Source organism: Monodelphis domestica, chromosome 4 (assembly GCF_027887165.1).
Source record: "Monodelphis domestica isolate mMonDom1 chromosome 4, mMonDom1.pri, whole genome shotgun sequence".
Taxonomy (NCBI): domain Eukaryota; kingdom Metazoa; phylum Chordata; class Mammalia; order Didelphimorphia; family Didelphidae; genus Monodelphis; species Monodelphis domestica.
Genome location: NC_077230.1, coordinates 435951296 through 435969551, shown reverse-complemented (window position 1 = coordinate 435969551; position 18256 = coordinate 435951296). Strand labels below are relative to the sequence as shown.

At 41.8% G+C, this 18256-nt stretch overlaps 1 protein-coding gene across 1 annotated transcript in view; it reads right to left on the bottom strand.

The window, feature by feature from the left end:
• Positions 1-16461, bottom strand: part of LOC100021511 (zinc finger protein 345-like) — a 40737-nt gene extending 24276 nt beyond the window's left edge. Inside the window, exons 1-2 of the mRNA XM_016422389.2 lie at positions 16277-16461; positions 15388-15508 (exon numbers count right to left, since the gene is read on the bottom strand). Coding sequence (XP_016277875.1) covers positions 15388-15420 — 33 coding nt within the window. The 5' untranslated portion in view covers positions 15421-15508; positions 16277-16461. The remainder of the gene's footprint in view (positions 1-15387; positions 15509-16276) is intronic.
• Positions 16462-18256: the final 1795 nt, after the last annotated feature.

Here is an 18256-nt window from a genome sequence, read left to right as displayed (position 1 = left end):
CTTAACATCCTCTGGAAAAATGGGTGACAATGCACAAATAATATGTGAACTATTAGCTGCTTTATAACTCCCAAAGCAAAGAGAGATTGTGCACTGTAGATCACATAAGAAAAACACCGGTTCTGTAGCCCGCAGCAAGGTCAGAGTGGATATGACTGCAAAATTTGCAGCAGCTACCAGACCTGAGCTATGCTTAAATCTCACTGTGATAACTACAAGATCTGGCTATATAACATAATGACAAAGAGGTGCTAAAATGGAAACAGAATTACAAGGCAGAAAACAAAAATGGTATTTAGGTAGCTTCATATGGAAAATCAATCCTGCCAAGAACTTTTTATAGCCACATCTGCCAAAGCATCCATAAACAGGGTTATTTTGGTAGACAGGGAATGACTGACACTTTAAAAAGTCATGGACAGCCCCTGGAATAACAAAAATAGCACCTAGGATATGTTCTTCTTGCCAGACACATCAGAAATTTAACCAAAACATGTTCAAACAAAAAACTTTTGCATCTAGACCTATAGCTTTCTCTCCCATTAAGCATATACAGATTCGTTATAATACTATGCTAAAGGATGGTAACTATAGGTACGGTTTAGTAATTTTTGATTAGTTGAGAAGATGGCCTGAGGCATTTCCCAGTAATAAGAACAGAGCTAATTTTGTTACTACAATATTACTGAAAGATACTGCCAAAATTTGGAGTTCCATCTAAAATTGATTCAGACCATGGATCACCCTTTACGGACTCAGTTTTGTAACAGATCCATGTAAACTTGGGTATAACACCAAAATTCCATGTTTTGTACCATCCCCAAAGCTCTGGGCAAGTAGAACGCATGAATCAAGAACTTAAAACTATGGCGGGAAAGCTCTGTGCAGAGACTCATTTAAAATGGCCAGAGATTTTACCACTTCCATTGTTTTACCTCAGAACCTGGCCAAGAAGTGATTTGCATGTTTCCCCATATGAGATGCTATTTGGCCATGCCCCACAACAAAGGACCCCTGTCTTTATTTTTTTTTTTACTTTACAAAGTAAACTCCTGTCTATGACTCCTTACTGGGTGGAGATTTAACTATTGCTGAATACCTCAAACAATTGCAGAAAAGAATCAGAGAATTGCAAGAGCTGAGAATATTAGTTCAGGCTGGACCGATCAACTTCACATTTCATGATTTTCATCCAGGTGACACCTTAAATGTTAAGAATTTTACTAGGACTAGTGCCACAGAACCAGTGTGGCTAGGACCTTTTGATATTCTTCTCACGACACCTATGGCTGTAAAGGTTGCCTGTAAAGATTCATGGCTGCATTGCTTGCATGTGAAGAAGATTTCAATAGGAGAAGAGGTTGGCATTAGTTGCAGTGGCTGCAGGTGAAGCTGGTAAGAGGACAGAAAAATCAATGCAACACAACAATGATACAAGGAGATACAACAATCCAACAAGGACAACTGTGACAATAACACAAGAACAAAGGACTTACTGTGGACAAGATTTCTTCAAGACAATGAACTGTTTGAAAAAACACATTGAAAGAACATTGTTACATCACAAACACAATTATGAGGACAAAATTTGCAACATTATATGACAGCAACAATCAATAATACAAGCTGGCACCATAAAAATTCCTGGCAGGCTGAAGCAGGTTAAAAGGAGACACACTGGCCAAGATTCTGAGCACAGAACTCTGTGTTTTTCATTGGTTTCCATCAGCACAGGTTTGTATTTCCGGACTTATGCAGGGAATGGAAGTATGAGCACATTATTAGATAGGAATAGTTATCAGCATAACATATACACCATATCACCTAGCAATGTTAAGGATTCTAGATAGCTACACATTATATAGACATATACTAATAACAATACTTTACTTAACTTATAAGGATTTTATTTACATCCACTACATAGATTCATTTTACTCAGAACAGGGGGGTAATAATAAATTCTTCAAACAATGTGATTTCTTTTCTGTACATATGTATTTAAATGTACATATATATGTATGTCTGTATATATACATGTATATACTGACTGATATAATTTTTCAGTTATCTTTTCTGTAAATATATATTTATGTATATAGATGTATATATATATGTATATATATATGAAATTGTATATTTGTGTAAAAAAGGTTGTGTACATAGTTTTGTTTGCATGCTGTTGAGTTTAGCTTGCATTAAGGTAGGAATAGGTTTTTCTTTGCTGTAAATAGAATAATAGAAAATGTAAGCACTTTCCTGACTGGTAACATATTAGTTTTTCTCCTTCAGTAAGAATTGTTTTATATTAGAACAATAAAGTTTAATTGTTTCTATTTTCATAGTATTGGTACAGTAATTTATGCAGTTTTTCTTTACATAGGATTTTCCTTTCTATGTTAGTACTTGAAAAATTGTGTTTTATTTTTTCTATTCTTATTGCACTGTTTTGAATTTTGCTTGAAAATGAGGCAAAGGAGATGAAAGATAAGGCAAGATGATGAAAGATTACCTTCAAAGAAAATCAGACCAGAAGGAGAAGGATGACCAAAAAGCCAGGGGTGAAATTCAGTCTTTAAAAACCAGAATATAAAAATTAGCAGCAAGTGACCTCACAAGGCAGCAGGAAACTATAAAACAAAACCAAAAGAATGAAAAAATTGAAAGAAAATATGAAGCATCTCATTCACAAAACAGAGGATTTAGAAAATCTTTCGAGGAGAGACAATTTAAGAATCACTGGTCTACCAGAAGACCATGACAAAAGAAAAAAGTCTGGACACGATATTACAGGAAATTATTTAAGAAAACTGCCCCAATATTCTAGAACAAGAGGGAAAAGTGGAGATTGAAAGAATCCCAGATCACCTCCTGTACTTAATCCCCAATTGACAACACCCAGGAATGTTATAGCCAAATTCAAGAACTATCAGACCAAAGAAAAGATATTACAAGCACCCAAGAAGTCATCCAGATACCATGGAATCACAGTGAGGATAACGCAGGATCTGGCTGCATCCACACTGAAGGACCGAAAGGCATGGAATATGGTATTCTGGAAAGCAAGGGAACTAGGTCTACAACCAAGAATCAACTACCCAGCAAAACTGACTATATTCTTACAGGGGAAAGTATGGTCATTCAACAAAATAGAAAAATTCCAAGAATTTGTAAAGAAAAGACCAGACCTGAACAGAAAATTTGATGTCCAAGCACAAGTCAAGAGAATCATCAAAAGGTAATTTAAAAAGAGGGAAAAAAGAAAAACAAAACAAAAAAACAAAAAATTTAAGAAACTCAATAAATTAAAATGATGTGTATCCCTATTAGAGGTCATTGGTAACTCTTAAAAACAGTTGTTATCACCTGGGCAGCTAGAAGAATTACACTTAGAGGGAACAGTGACAAACTGTTTAGGATGAAAGGACAAGACATAAATGGGTATATACACATATGCATGCATAAATATATGTGTTTATATATATGTAAATATATATACACAACTAGAGCTAAAAAAAAAGATTAATACTAAAAGAAATGGGAAAAGAAACAAATGGGGGCAAATTTATATGTCACAAAGAAGCTCATGGCAGGAGGGGGGAGAACATCAATACACTGGAAAAGTAACGAGGCTCGAGATAGGAAATACTCAACTCTTACGTGCTTTGAAATTGACCCAAAGAGGGAAGAATAATCCGATCCATTGGGGCAGAGAATAGATTTGCGCCCTATAGGGGAGTAGAAGGGTAATAAACAGACTGCTGGGGAGGGAAGCAATACAAGGGAGGGAGAGGAAAGGAGGGGGTAATTTTAGAAAGACTTCAGGGAAAATAAGGGGGAGTAATAAGAAGGGAGGGGGTAAAAAGGGAAGTAAAATAAGAGTGGGGACTAGGGGGACTGATTAAAAACAAACATTGGTGTAGAAGGAAATAGTGAAAGAAGAAAAGTCAGGATCAGGAGTAGAAATCAAAAATGCTGGGAAATACACAGCTAGTAATCATAACTCTGAATGTGAATGAATTTAAAGAATCCATAGATCACCTCCTGCACTTAATCCCCAAGTGACAACACCCAGGACTTTTATAGCCAAATTCAAGCATTACCATATCAAGGAAAAAATTTTAGAAGCTGCTAAGAAGTCATTTAGATACCATGGAACTACAGTGAGGATAACACAGGATCTGGCTGCATCTACACTTAAGGACTGAAATGCTAGGGGCCATCAGTCCACGACACCTTGACAGAGTCACATGTGGTAGCCGGGGAGACCACAGAGTGGTCCTTGGCGAGATGTGACTGCCCACTCTATCATCCTTGTATGACCCCTTTCATCTCAATGCCCCTTACCTATGAATTGACATGATTATTATTCCCCCTAGTCTCAAAAGAAATAATGCAAGAGCAAAACGCCTGTACCCTAATCCCCCAAAACACCACCAAAAGATCAGACCCTCAAACCCAATCCCAAAAGACTATCATGGGTTAACTTTTACTCAGGAACATAATTCCCAGCAAAACCACAGCTACAGGCCAAGCCCAAAACTTTCTCATGAAGCCAGCACACAAATCAATCATAGAGGCCCATACAATATGCACAGGTACAGTATAGGTACACTAAGCTTCAATATGCCTCAGTGACTCAATTACACAAATCAGTAACTCAAACTCCCTAGTGAGCCACCTGTAACGAAATCATTTATCTTGTATTCTGTCTGTAATTACAATACAAAAATATAGAATGTTAATCAAGTGATTTGTTAAAAGTTAATGTATCACTTTTCCAATTATCTCTCTTTGATTTTGTATACCTGCATGCCAAGAAAATGGGTATAAAAATAAATCCCAGGCCTAGGAATGTCAGAGCAACTGAGATGCAAAGCAATCTCATGGCCGTTATGATTAAGCTATCTTCCATTTGTTATTTATTTGATTTTATTTATTTTGACTGATCATTCACCACCTGTCAGGAACCCTCGAGTCATGAGTGAGGCTGAACCCTGACCGCGGCATTCTGGCGCCCGAACAGGAACCACTCCCGGCTAGGTAAGTCCCCTTCTCCTAACCCTAAAAGTTTCGAATGGATCAGGTTCTCCTCCCGGAAAAGGTCCCAGCCCCCCCTGTGGATATAGCAGGGTTTGGGGGGAGTAATCCAGGGTCCCTAATATAAGAGGGGCGGGCTCCCAAGGAGGAGCAGTTTCAGAACAGGCTAGGAGAAGCAACGGGCCGCCATGGGACACAGTGAATTGAAAGAAAGCAAGTTATTCACTGAAGTAATTAAATACAGTTTTCAGAAAAGGGAGTAAAGGAGAGAAAAGCAAGCAAGTCACAGCTGACTAAGTTCTTGGAGTTTATTCAAAATTGCAGTCTCTCGTTCCCCAATGTAAGGACGGTAGATTTAGACACAGAAGAAAAAATTAGCGCTGACTTAAAATCTTATAACAGCCCTGTTCAGGCTAGACAACCACCAGCAAGTCCCCCACCTGAGGGAAAGAGGAGTGAATGCTCAGGAATGAGGGGTCCCCCTCCTCCTCAACCTCCACAACCCCCAGATCCTCAGCTTTAGCAGAGAAAAGCCCATTTTTCCAACCCCTTGTCATCTGCCTTTTCAAATACAATCTGTGGAGCCAAAAAACTTTTTTTCACCTCTAACACTTTTAAAGGGATAGTACCTTGGAAACAGCAAGATGGATTTTTTCATTCTTTCTTCTTCCTTTTTCTTTCTTCCTCAAGATCTTGAGTAAACACCTTAACTCTTAAAAGCATGTTTCCCTTAGTACATGCTTAATGTTTGTTATGTGCGATTCAATGTATGTCTACGTCATAAGTTTTGTGTTCGTGTTTCCTTAATTGGTCAATTACAAAAATTGCTTCAAAGTCCTCTGCCAAAAAGAGGTTATTTATGTTCCATAAACCTTCTCTCCTTTTGTTTTGGAAAGGGCCCATCCAGAAGAAAAAATGATTTGGAACACACAAAGAGAACTTTTATCCCAAAAATTGGCTATTCTCTTAGATTTGATATTAAAGATCTTATATAGGTAACCTTGAAAAACTGCAAGTCTGAAAATGTACTGTGATAAGTGGAATTTTAGTTATAAGTGATATGTTAGCTAAATTCAATTCTGTTCAAGGCAGAGGTCTGTTTATCAACATTAGGACCTATAAGAGACAGCGATTGCAATAAGTTTAGAACTGGTTGAAGGTAATTAATAGACAGCTTGACACCAAGAGAAATTTTTCCTTTTTAAAAGGCAAAAAACCATACTGAATGCTTAGTAAAACATAAGATGTTTATGTGTAAAATTCAGTCGGACAAGAGTCATAGTGGAGAACTTTTTCTAAGAATTAAATGTTGGATTTCAAAATGAGTGTCATTCAAAGACAGCAACAAGTGATTGCAGGTTAGCACTGAAATTTTAGAAGTTCAGAACTGGTAATTAGCATAAGGGAATTTGCATAGTTGTTAAGTACGTGATGTATGGCTAATGTTGGAACTTTTAAACAATGTTATACTTGATTGGGAATATATGTGCTATGAATAAGAAGAAATATATTCAAATATAATTTGTTATAATGTCATAATAGATGTACACAAAATATGTATGAAATTGGGCTGTGAAGAAAATTAATTTTTATTCAGATTGTGTATAGTGCTCCTGGCAAAGGAAATTTGACCAGCCCAGAAGTCAAATAAGATTCATTATTAGGCTATTAAATATAGGTAAAAGGTAGTTGCCTCTCCCCTACTTATAGTAAGAGTAATAGAGACAAAAACTGAAGGTTTTATCCTGCTTGGAGCAGAAGTTTGAAAGGAAAACTGGAATCTTAAGGAAATATCAGAGAACTTTAAACAAAATGAATTTGGAAATTGTGAAGTTTTTAATTAATATATTGGGAGCAATTTAAAATCAAGGTTTTAAAAACATGTAACTAAAATGTTAAAAAAAGATTGGAATGAAGAGAAAGATCTTCTTAGACTACAAGTGCAGTCAAGCATCTACTGTCCTGGATACATTCCAAAAGTAATTTAGCCCCTTCCTCAGGTACAGGAAGAAGAACAAAAGTGCTTGTAATTATTTTACATTTATATTAAAGGACCAATACAACAAAATATTTTAAACAGATAAAAAACTTCAGCTACCTTATCTAAACTTTGGAGATATAATTTGAAAAAACTGAGAGGTTAACTGATAGCTGGAATAAATCTTGATCTGATAATAAGACATATTACAACTGAGGCTTAAAGAAGTAAGAGGAATATTAAGAGTTTATTTGAGTATGCCTAAATATTATAATTTCTGTAAACTACTATTAAGTAAAAATATGAACTTTTCTAGAAGCAGACAGGAATAAAAGGCGTTTGTTTTTTTTTTTTAATTGAAACTGCACAATTTGGCTATGTGATATAACTGAAAAGGTCCAAAATTTAAATCTAGAATCCTAAAGAAGCTCAGGTTAGAGAACATGCCTTCCTTTTAATAACAACAATGGCTATATTACAGTTAGTTAAACAAAAATAAAAATGCAATGATTTATGAATAACTGGATTAACTGTTTAAGATGCTAATGTAAATAATTAGAATTGAAAGACTTATAGTTCAAGTGGTTAGGATAAACTTTTGAGAAAATATCTAGATTACCTTTTATAAATGAAAATGTCAATTTTTTTCTATAACTGCTTTTGTGTGAACCATAATACATTCATGATATAAATTTAAGATTACATTTTGAGAAGTTAAGTATATTAACTCCTCAAAGGAATTGTTTAAAATCACTAGGATACAAACTTGATGACTCATTCGGAGTCCCTGCTACCCCTTCCTTCTTTCTCTCCACAGCTAGAGTTAAGTAATCATTCACTAGCTGGCAAACAGAAGCAGTTTTTGATTACAAATAATTTCATTGATTATTGGAAAAGGGATTCCATTATCCACCTTTATTATGGGAATCCACATATAATTTTGAAAACAATAATCCTGTGACTTTAAAATAATACTATTAAAGATTATTTTAATTTTTGAGTAAACCTGTTTCATCACACTCACCCCCCCCTCTTTCTCCCATTACAGGAAGTTACCTGTTATCTCTCCCTCTTCCTACTACAATAAAGAGAATTCTTAGAGAGCACAAAAAAGTTCTATTATACTAATTTTAAATAGACTTTTAAGATAGGATAGGATAGTTTCTCATCACTATAGTGAAATGCATATAAATAAAGCTTCTATGTAGCAAAGTTAGTGAGAACCTTACATTTATTTGGGGCAAATATTTTAACAATTGCTAGGTTATGTAAACATGCAAGCAACCTGTTTCCAAATGTGACAACTGGAGTATTATTGAAAATGGGTAGTTTTGCATCTAATGCCCAGTGGACTTATGCGTCGGCTATGGGGGGTGGGGGGGAGGAAAAGAAAATGATCTATGTCTTTAACGAATAATGCTTGGAAATGATCAAATAAAATATATTTAAAAAAAAAAAAGAAAATGGGTAGTTTTGGTACCAAAAATAATAATAATAATAACAACAACCACATCTATGATATCTTGCTTTTATTGATTTTACTGCTTAGTCTATGCATGTATGTTTTTAAACAAAATCTTTTTTCCTTGCATTACTGAGATTCTGATTGGCCTACAATTAAATGTTACAAATATAATTTAGTTATTTATAAGGGAAAGAAAATCAAAAATTTTAAATAAAAGGTTAGGACCTCAGAAATTTTTATATCTCCTGAAGTAAAAGAATTTATTTCACAATATGTTAGTTCCACCAAATTTCTTAATAAAAGGATCTATCCAAAGCAACATGGACCACATAAATCAGGGTCCAGACAAACAAGAACCATGAAGAAGAAAAGAAAATTCAGCTAAAGTTTCATCAATATTAATAACTGCTATTTGGAATACATGTTAAATCCTGCCCATCTGTGTATCATTGGATAAATTTTTACTTCTATTTATACTATTGAAGGTGTGAACCTTAAAATTCCCAGACCCTACTTCATAAGGTTGGGTTAAGACCATTCCCCATTTGGGCAGTGAAGGTACTTGATCAGGAATGTGAGAACTCTACTTCACCATCCTTAAGCAGGCCTTAGGGGGAGATAAAGTTGTAAACTCTTTGCTGAACAATGAAAAGTACTTAAACCCATACTTAGACTAAGACAAAAAGTTCTCAAGCTATGCCTATTTTTGGATCTAATACAAAAGGGTGCTAAGTACCTATAAGGGTCAGGCAACTTGTGAACTTACAAGGAGCAAAGAGGTGAGAAACTTACTCAGAGATTCTAGTCTACTCAGTTGTGAATTACTCAAAAGATTAGTCTACTCAGGTGTGAACTAAGAATGGGCTGTCCTTTGAAAAACGTCTACTGTGATTGGTAGATGGGAGAACTTAGGGGAGGTGACAGAGGAGAAAATTCCCTATATAAGGAGATGACAGTCTCCTAAGAAAATAGAGTCTCTAAGGAAGCTCTGAAGAGAATCTGTTGAAGAACAGTCTCTTGAGGACAGTCAGAAGAATCCCTCTCTGGAGAAGGATGACTGGCTGAACTGTTGTCTATATTCTTGCTTGGACAGATCTTGTGGTGAGTGATTAAGGACTGACTGATCTCTCTCTTAAGACTCAGGTCTAGGCCATGTTGGCTTAAGGCCCTTCATACTTATTCCTTTCTTACTCTTTCTTTCTTTCTTTAATTCCTCATTGTATTATTAATTAAATTCTCTATACAACCAAGTTGACTTGGGTATATTCATAATTGGGAATATTTCCCTGGCGACCACCTTATATATTGATTTAAAAACAAAACACTGTAGTGAAAATATATTTTCTGCAGTCACAATTTACTCATCCACTCTTTTATCTACAACAATTTAAGTCTTTCACTATTTTAATCACTACAGTTTATGACCTCAACTATTTTACTTATTACAAAGCAATATGCGTTCTGCATCTCCCAAACCTTCAAAATAGATAATGGCCCAATACATACATCCAAAGCTCTTGCTAATTGCTAACAAAAAAAAAGACAAAAGGTCATTTGGAAAAGTATCATTATTAATCATCGGTAGTTCCAGCCCTCTTTGGGGGGCAAGGATCCGTTTGTGTTTTCCCCCCAGGTACTCTCATACACACTTGGATTCGGGAAAGATTCACCCATACCTGCCATGACTCCCAGCCCAACAACAAGCCTGGGAAAATGCAGATACAGAAACTGTGCTAAAACAACATGATGTTCTACCAACTTGGGGACAAATTGGGACACTTGTAGCCCAAGCAAAACAAAGAATGGGCAAGCAACAATTTATACCTCCTGATTGTACTAATGCAGAGGTTCTCAACCTCTCGAGTTGTAGCAATGAGAATACATAATGCATATCAGGTATTTACATTCCGAATCATAGCTGTAGCAAAATTACAGTTTTGAAGTAGCCACCAAAATAATTTTTTGGTTTGGGGTCACCGCAACATGAGGAACTGTATTGCGGGGTCATGGCATTAGAAAGGTTGAGAACCACTGTACTAATGCCTTAATTCTTGCCATGCTAGGCATTTTATCTGTACCCTCTGGTATTTCTGCCATTGAAAGCCCCTTATCTCCCACTACTCATTTTTCTTTGTGGAAATTCATTGCTTCTCTCTCCTCCTGCTGTATTATACTGCACCCTAGTGACAATTAATGTTCCAAACCCACTCAAACCTATGTATTGATTGTACAATGTGTTTCCCCTACAACTTATAGAAATTTTTTCTATGTATTTTAACAATTGTCTTAATCCCTCCATTCCTGCTATCATTGTATTTGTTGTTAAATAACCACCCTTTATTATGCTTCCTGTTAATGACTATTGACTGGTATGATGGTCTAGGAATTTATGCCCTACAATTTCCAACTGTTTAAACCATCCTAAACCCTTCATTGCATCCCTTATTAGATATCACTGCACTCATTGCATCACTAGCAACCTTCCCAACAAGGAGTCCACATTACATAGGCAAATCATGGATATCAGTCACTCTGGTACCTCCCTTTATTCAGCCTCATCCATTGCTAATTCATTTTATGACAATATCTCTTCCCTTAACTCCAACAGTGATTTGACCCATACCTTTATTGACTGTGAATTTGCTCTTGTTTTATTTTTTTGCTTTCCAGTCCTCATCTGATACCTAGGGTCCACCATTTGGCAATTCCAAATTGCATGGAAGTCTCTTCAGCTCAAAAATTTTTAAAAAGGGGGGATATGCTGGGGGCTATCAGTCCACGACACCTTGACAGAGTCATGCGTGGTAGCTGGGGAGACCACAGAGTAGTCTTTGGCGAGATGTGACTGCCCACTCTATCGCCCTTGCATGACCCCTTTCATCAATGCCCCTTACCTATGAATTGACATGATTATTATTCCCCCTAGTCTCAAAAGAAATAATGCAAGAACAAAACACCTGTACCCTAATCCCCCAAAACACCACCAAAAGATCAGACCCTCAAACCCAATCCCAAAAGACTATCATGAGTTAACTTTTACTCAGGTACATAATTCCCAGCAAAACCACAGCTACAGGCCAAGCCCAAAACTTTCTCATGAGGCCAGCACACAAATCAATCCTAGAGGCCCATACAATATGCACAGGTACAGTATAGATACACTAAGCTTCAATATGCCTCAGTGACTCAATTACACAAATCAGTAACTCAAACTCCCTAGTGAGCCACCTGTGACGAAATCATTTATCTTTGTATTCTGTCTGTAATCACAATACAAAAATATAGAATGTTAATCAAGTGATATGTTAAAAGTTGATGTATCACTTTTCCAATTATCTCTCTTTGATTTTGTATACCTACATGCCAAGAAAATGGGTATAAAAATAAATCCCAGGCCTAGGAATGTCGGAGCAGCTAAGATACAAAGCAATCCCATGGCCATTATGATTAAGCTATCTTCCATTTGTTATTTATTTGATTTTATTTATTTTGACTGATTGTTCACCACCTGTCGGGAACCCTGGAGTCGCAAGTGAGGCTGGACCCTGACCACGGCACTGAAAAGCATGGAATATATTTCAGAAAGCAAGGGAACTAGGTCTACAACCAAGAATCAACTACTGGGGGCAGCTGGGTAGCTTAGTGAATTGAGAGTCAGAACTAGAGGCGCGGAGGCATTGAGTTCGGGGTTTCTCTCTCAGAGAGGTTGGGTTCAAATTGCAATGTGGCTCGTGGCAGCGTTTTAGCATCTTGGTGTGGGTCATGTGAGGAGTCTTCCCTGTGCTCTCTTGGAGTTTAGGCTGATTCCTTCTTTTTCCTTTGCCTTTCGTAAAATGCTATCCTCCTAGGAGGTCCCTCAATTCGGAGGCCTCACGACTGGAAGCCAAACTAGATTAAATATTGGAGGAGACCTCATGGCTGAAGTTCTCTGAATTCCCCCTGGCTCAGATTAGGTCGGAGAAATCTTATACCCTTTTCCCTCTCTCTTCTACTTAATTGCTTCCCTCTATATTAATTAAACCACCATAAAATTCCCAAACTGACTTGAGTACTTTTGTTGGGATTTGAATTAATCCCTGGCAACGATAAGTATAATATTTTAGTCAGAAACCCCTAAATTTACCCCTTACATACTATGCAGGGCTCTTCTACTTCTCCAGTCTTCTCTAAGGGAAACAAAGGGTATACTTGGTAATGGATATTCTTCCATTTCACCTCTTTTCTTGACTCATTCCCTACTTTTCAGCCTGGAATGTCTCTGGGACATCCAGGGGAGGAATAGTGTAAGGAAAGGTTGAGTCTCCAAGCATGACAGGACACAATTTCCCAGACCCTCAATACCACCTAGAAATCTGAAACTCAACTTTGTCCATCCCCATGATGACACTATGGGTAACATCCTTCAACAAACACTTTCATGTCTTGGGAGGTCCGGGTCTGAGCAAAAGTTCTTTGGGCCAGAACCAGCTTTCACTCTCTCACAATAGTAGCAAGGGGAGAGAGGAGACCCTGGAGCCAGGTCTGGGAGGCAGATTTGGTCCTGATATATATGAAGGACATTCAAAGAGTTCAGACAGGAAAGAGCAGACACCACTAGCAAGGAAAACAAAGGTTCTCATTCAAATATACTTAGATCCAGAAGGCAGAAAGATTTCAGCGTCAATGGGAATCAGAGAAATCAGGCTCACAGGGAAGAATGTAGAGACCTCAGTTCCACGGAAAGAAGACAGTTTCTTCTTTGGAACTTGTTACTCTGGGTAACATAATAAAAATGACAATCCTACCCAAATTAATTTACTTATTTAGTGCCATACCCATTGAACTACCAAAAAACTTTTTTGCTGAATTAGAAAAAAAAAAACATAACAAAGTTCATATGGAGGAAAAAAAGATCAAGGATATCCAGAGAAATCATGAAAAAAAAAATGCAAAGGAAGGAGGCCTTGCAGTCCCAGATCTCAAACTATACCATAAAGCTGTGGGCATCAAAACAATTTGGTACTGGCTAAGAGACAGAAAGGAGGATCAGTGGAATAGACGGGGTAAATGACCTCAGCAAGACAGTCTATGATAAGCCCAAAGAACCCAGCTTTTGGGACCAAAATCCACTATTTGATTAAAAACTGCTGGGAAAATTGGAAGACAGTATGGAATAGATTAGGTTTGGATCAACATCTCACACCCTACACCAAGATAAACTCAGAATGGGTGAATGACCTGAATATAAAGAAGGAAACGATAAGCAAATTAGGCGAACACAGAATAGTATGCTAGTCAGATCTTTGAGAAAGACTTTAAAACCAACCAAGAGCTAGAAAAAAAATTACAAAATGTAAAATCAATAATTTTGATTACATCAAATTAAAAAGGTTTTGTACAAACAAAACTAATGCATCCAAAATTAGAAGGGAAGCAACAAATTGGGAAACAATCTTCATTACAAAAACCTCTGACAAAGGTCAAATTACTCAAATTTATAAAGAGCTAAACCAGTTGTACAAAAAATCAAGCCATTCTCCAATTGATAAATGGGCAAGGGACATGAATAAGCAATTTTCAGTTAAAGAAATAAAAACTATTAATAAGCACATGAAAAAGTGTTCATCAGAGAGATGCAAATCAAAACAACTCTGAGGTATCACCTCACACCTAGCAGATTGGCTAACATGGCAGCAAAGTACAGTAATGAATGCTGGAGGGGATGTGGCAAGGTTGGGACATTAATTCATTGCTGGTGGAGTTGTGAATTGATCCAACCATTCTAAAGGGCAATTTTGAACTATGACCAAAGGGCGCTAAAAGACCGTCTGCCCTTTGATCCAGCCATAGCACTGCTGGACTTGTACCCCAAAGAGATAATAAGGAAAAAGACTTGTACAAGAACATTCATAGCTGCGCTCTTTGTGGTGGCCAGAAATTGGAAAATGAGGGAATGCCCATCAATTGGGGAATGGCTGAGCAAATTGTAGTATATGTTGGTGATGGAATACTATTGTGCTAAAAGGAATAATAAAGTGGAGGAATTCCATTAGGACTGGAACAACCTCCAGGAAGTGATGCAGAGCGAGAGGAACAGAACCAGGAAAACATTGTACACAGAGACTGATACACTGTGGTACAACTGAACGTAATGGACTTCTCCATTAGTGGCAATGCAGTGATCCTGAACAACATGGAGGGATCTACGAGAAAGATCACTGTCCACATTCAGGGGAAAAAGTGTGGGAGTAGAAACACAGAAGAAAAACAACTGCTTGAATTCATGGGTTGAAGGCATATTACTGGGGATGTAGACTCTAAATGAACATCCTAGTGCAAACAACAACATGGAAATAGGCTTTGATCAAGGACACATGTAATATCCAATGAAATTGCAAGTGGGCTGCAGAAAGGGTAGGTGGAGGGGAGGGAGGAAAACAATGTGATTATTGTAACCAAGGAATAATGTTCTAAATTGACTAAATAATTTAAAAAAAGAAATGACAAAAAAATAAAATAAAAATGTTCCTTTTCCTGGTTGTGCCTCAAACGATCTCCTCCCAAACTCCTTTGGAAGCCTCCCTGGCAGGCCTGATAACCCGCCCAAGCCTGGGGCTGGAGGACAGGAGCACAGCCTGTCCCTGGGCCATTCCTGGAGCTGGGGTACTGTTGGCCATCCCTGCTGAGAGAGGGGGTCACAAGGGGGGTAGATGAAGGAATGGCAGTGCCTGGGCTGGTCTGCCTGGAACCTGGGCGGCTCATTCAGGCTGTGAAAGCCCAGAACCTTGTAGATGGGGGGCATCCAGGGTGGACCCTGGAGCTACCCCTGAGCACAAGCAGTGACGGGCACCTCTGGAGGCCTGGCAGAGACCCAGCTCTGAGTTCTGCTGGATTCCAGACTAGCCTGGGGAGGGGCTGCACTCACCTGAGAGGGGGGCCTCGGGGTCCGGGGGGCCATTCCCTCTGGCTGTGGGCTCTCTGCGGGGCCACCCTGGGGTGCTTCAGGGGTTGGCAGCCCCGAGGGGGGAGACTTCCTCTCTGTGCACCTGGGGGAGGAGAAAGGGAAGGGGGATCGGAGGGGCTCCCAGGCCTCAGGGGAGACTCTCGCACACAGGGGGGAACAGGTTGGGGAAGGGCCTGGAACTGGCCAGGAAGAAGCCCCCCCCACACCCCCTCTGATATCATCTTTGGCTTCTTTCCATTCAGAAGCTGCACTGGCTGGACTGAGGGAGGCTGCTGGGGATACTGGGGAATAGGGGGGTGCTGGAGGGGGGCCGGGCATCAGGTGGGGGTTGGGGAGAGCGTGAGGGCATCTCTTCAGTGCCCAAGATCGGGGCTCCCTCCAGGGCATCGGGTCCGGCATGCCCCACCCACCAGGCCTAAGTTGGCAGCTTCTCTCTGGGCAAGTTCTTGGCCCAGACCAGCCCCTCCCCCGTCCCCACCCCCAGCTGCCTCCTGGCTGGGGAAAGACATTCCTCTGGGGGAGGGCAAAGCCCCGCCAAGGCTCCGGGCCCAGACAGAGCCGCCCCGGCCTGACACAGGCGCTTCCGTGTTGGTCCCGTTTCTGAGGTCCTTAGAAGGGACCGACAGACACCCACAGCCTCCCCGCCCCTTCCCCACACAAACCCGCCCCACAGCCCCTTCCCCACCTCCCGTGTTGCACATGCGCACACTCCCCGCTACCCCCAAGCTCAGCACCCGGAACTGGTCCACCGGGCTCTTCCCGCCCTCCAGGAGTCAGAGCACAAAGTCTCCGCCAGACCAGGGAGCCGGGGCCGCGCCTGCGCGTGGACTCCCTCTCCTCCTGTTCTCACCGAGCAAAGCAAAGGTACGAGGAAAAAAAACCGTGGACGGTCCAGGAACTAAGAGGAACCAAAGGCAATTCCCCGCGTGCCTTGAGCCTGCCACCTGGAGGAGGAGGCAAGACTAGGGAGACGTCTGGAAACAGGCCTTCTGGGAAATGGAGTCCTCCGTACCGGAGGGCTACGACTTGCCTGCTGTCAGGACGGAGGCATTCTGGGAAATGGAGTCCGGCCTGGGCCCCTGGCGAAGAGGACGGGTGGGGGAGGGGCTATATATTGATTGTCTCCCAGCCTGGGGAGCTGCAGCCTTCTCCCCTCCCCCCATTTCCGCTCCAGCCCTGCCGGGCTTCTTCTTTCCACTGGAGGCTGCCTCAGGCTAGAGCCTGGCACACAGCAGGTGCCTAATAAGTGTCTATTGATTGACTGATCAGTGAATGGATTTATCCTCCCCCAGGACCTGAGGAGGGGGTGCTAGGATTCCCCCTGTCTGACAGAGGAGGAAACTGAGGCACAGGCAGCAGCTGACAATACAGGCCCAAGGCCCCTCCCACCGCTTCCCCTAAGGGGTGCCCTCCTCGGCCTGGAACCCCCAAGATCTGGGCTCAAAGGTGGCCGCAGACACAGCCCAGCTGGGAGAGCCTGGCCAAGGCCCTTCCCAGCCTTTGCCTCAGTTTCCCCCATGGTGAGATCCAGAGAATAAGAGCCTGAGCTGGGGCTGTGGGGAAGCTGGTCCACAGAGGGTCTGGGGGGGAACAAAGCTGCTTCCTCTGTTTCCTCTGGGGCCTCCTACATCTCTGGACCCTCCAGAGGCCTGGGGGAGGCCCAGGAACCCCTCCTGCCCTGGAGGAGGCCACAGAAGGCAGCAGCAGCCTCTGAGCCAGGCTGGGAGCCCTGATGGACAGAGGACAGTCTGGGGGTGTCTGTGTGTCTGTCTGCAGGGCTGCTGGGCTCAGGAGGAGAGAATACACAGGCCTGGGATGGGGGTGTCCGGGCTGGGCCCTTCCCTGGACTCCAGACTCTTCTTCTTCCAGGCTTTGGGCCTGTCCAGGCTGAGCTGGGAGGGAGCCCTAAAGGGAGGCCCAGAGGGGGAGGCCTCCAGGGAGGTAGCAAGGAGGGTCCAGCACCCTCTGGGGGGTCCTTCTAGGCCTGCCAGCCCCCAGGAGGAGCCCTTTCCTGCAGCTGCCCCCAGGCCCGGCCCCCAGAAGCCTGGCTCCTGCCCTCCCCCAGCAGGAAGGCCTTTCCCCTCAGGCCTTGAGCCTCCCCATTCCAGGCCAGGCCTCCCAGGGCAGGGGGCTGCCCCCAGCAGGGGCTTCCTGCCTCCCCTCCTCCACCTCCTCCCTCTCCCTCCCCAACACAAGCCCTGCCTTCTCCCAGCCTCCTCCTGCCATATTCCCCTTCCTGTTGAAGCCTCTGCTTCTGGCTCAGAGTGAGGGCAGAGTCTGGACCCCAGAAGCCCCAGAAGGGCACATTTGAACCCAGAACCTCTGATCTACAGGCCAGGCTCTCTCCACACAGCCCTCTGGCTGCCCCTGGACTCAGCTGCTTCCCAGAGATTTTCCTCCACATCCCTCCTGGTGCTTCCAGGCATGCCCTACCCTGCTGCCCTCCCCTCCAGTGGAGGTCCTATCCGCTCTGCAGGCTGAGCCCCCCAGCATAACTTTCCCCCAGCCAGAAACGTCTCCCCCTGGGCCTGCCTGCACATTGGTCTCCCAGGACTTTGTCTTCCAGAGGGGAGTGGGGGCAGGGAGGCACTTCAGGGGCACAACTTCCTGGGTTGGGGGACCTCTGGGCGAGGACGGCCCCCCATCCTCAGGGACTGCCGCAGAGCAGGAGGGGGTCTGGGGCCTTGTCGGCTCCCTGGGAGAGGAAAGGGGGCGTCTGGGAGGAAGAGGAAGCCGGAATAATGGGTCCATGAAGGGATGCAGATACAGAGCAGTGCAGGAGGGAAGCAGACTGGGCCAAGGCGTCTCTGAGCAACGTCTGCCTCCGTGG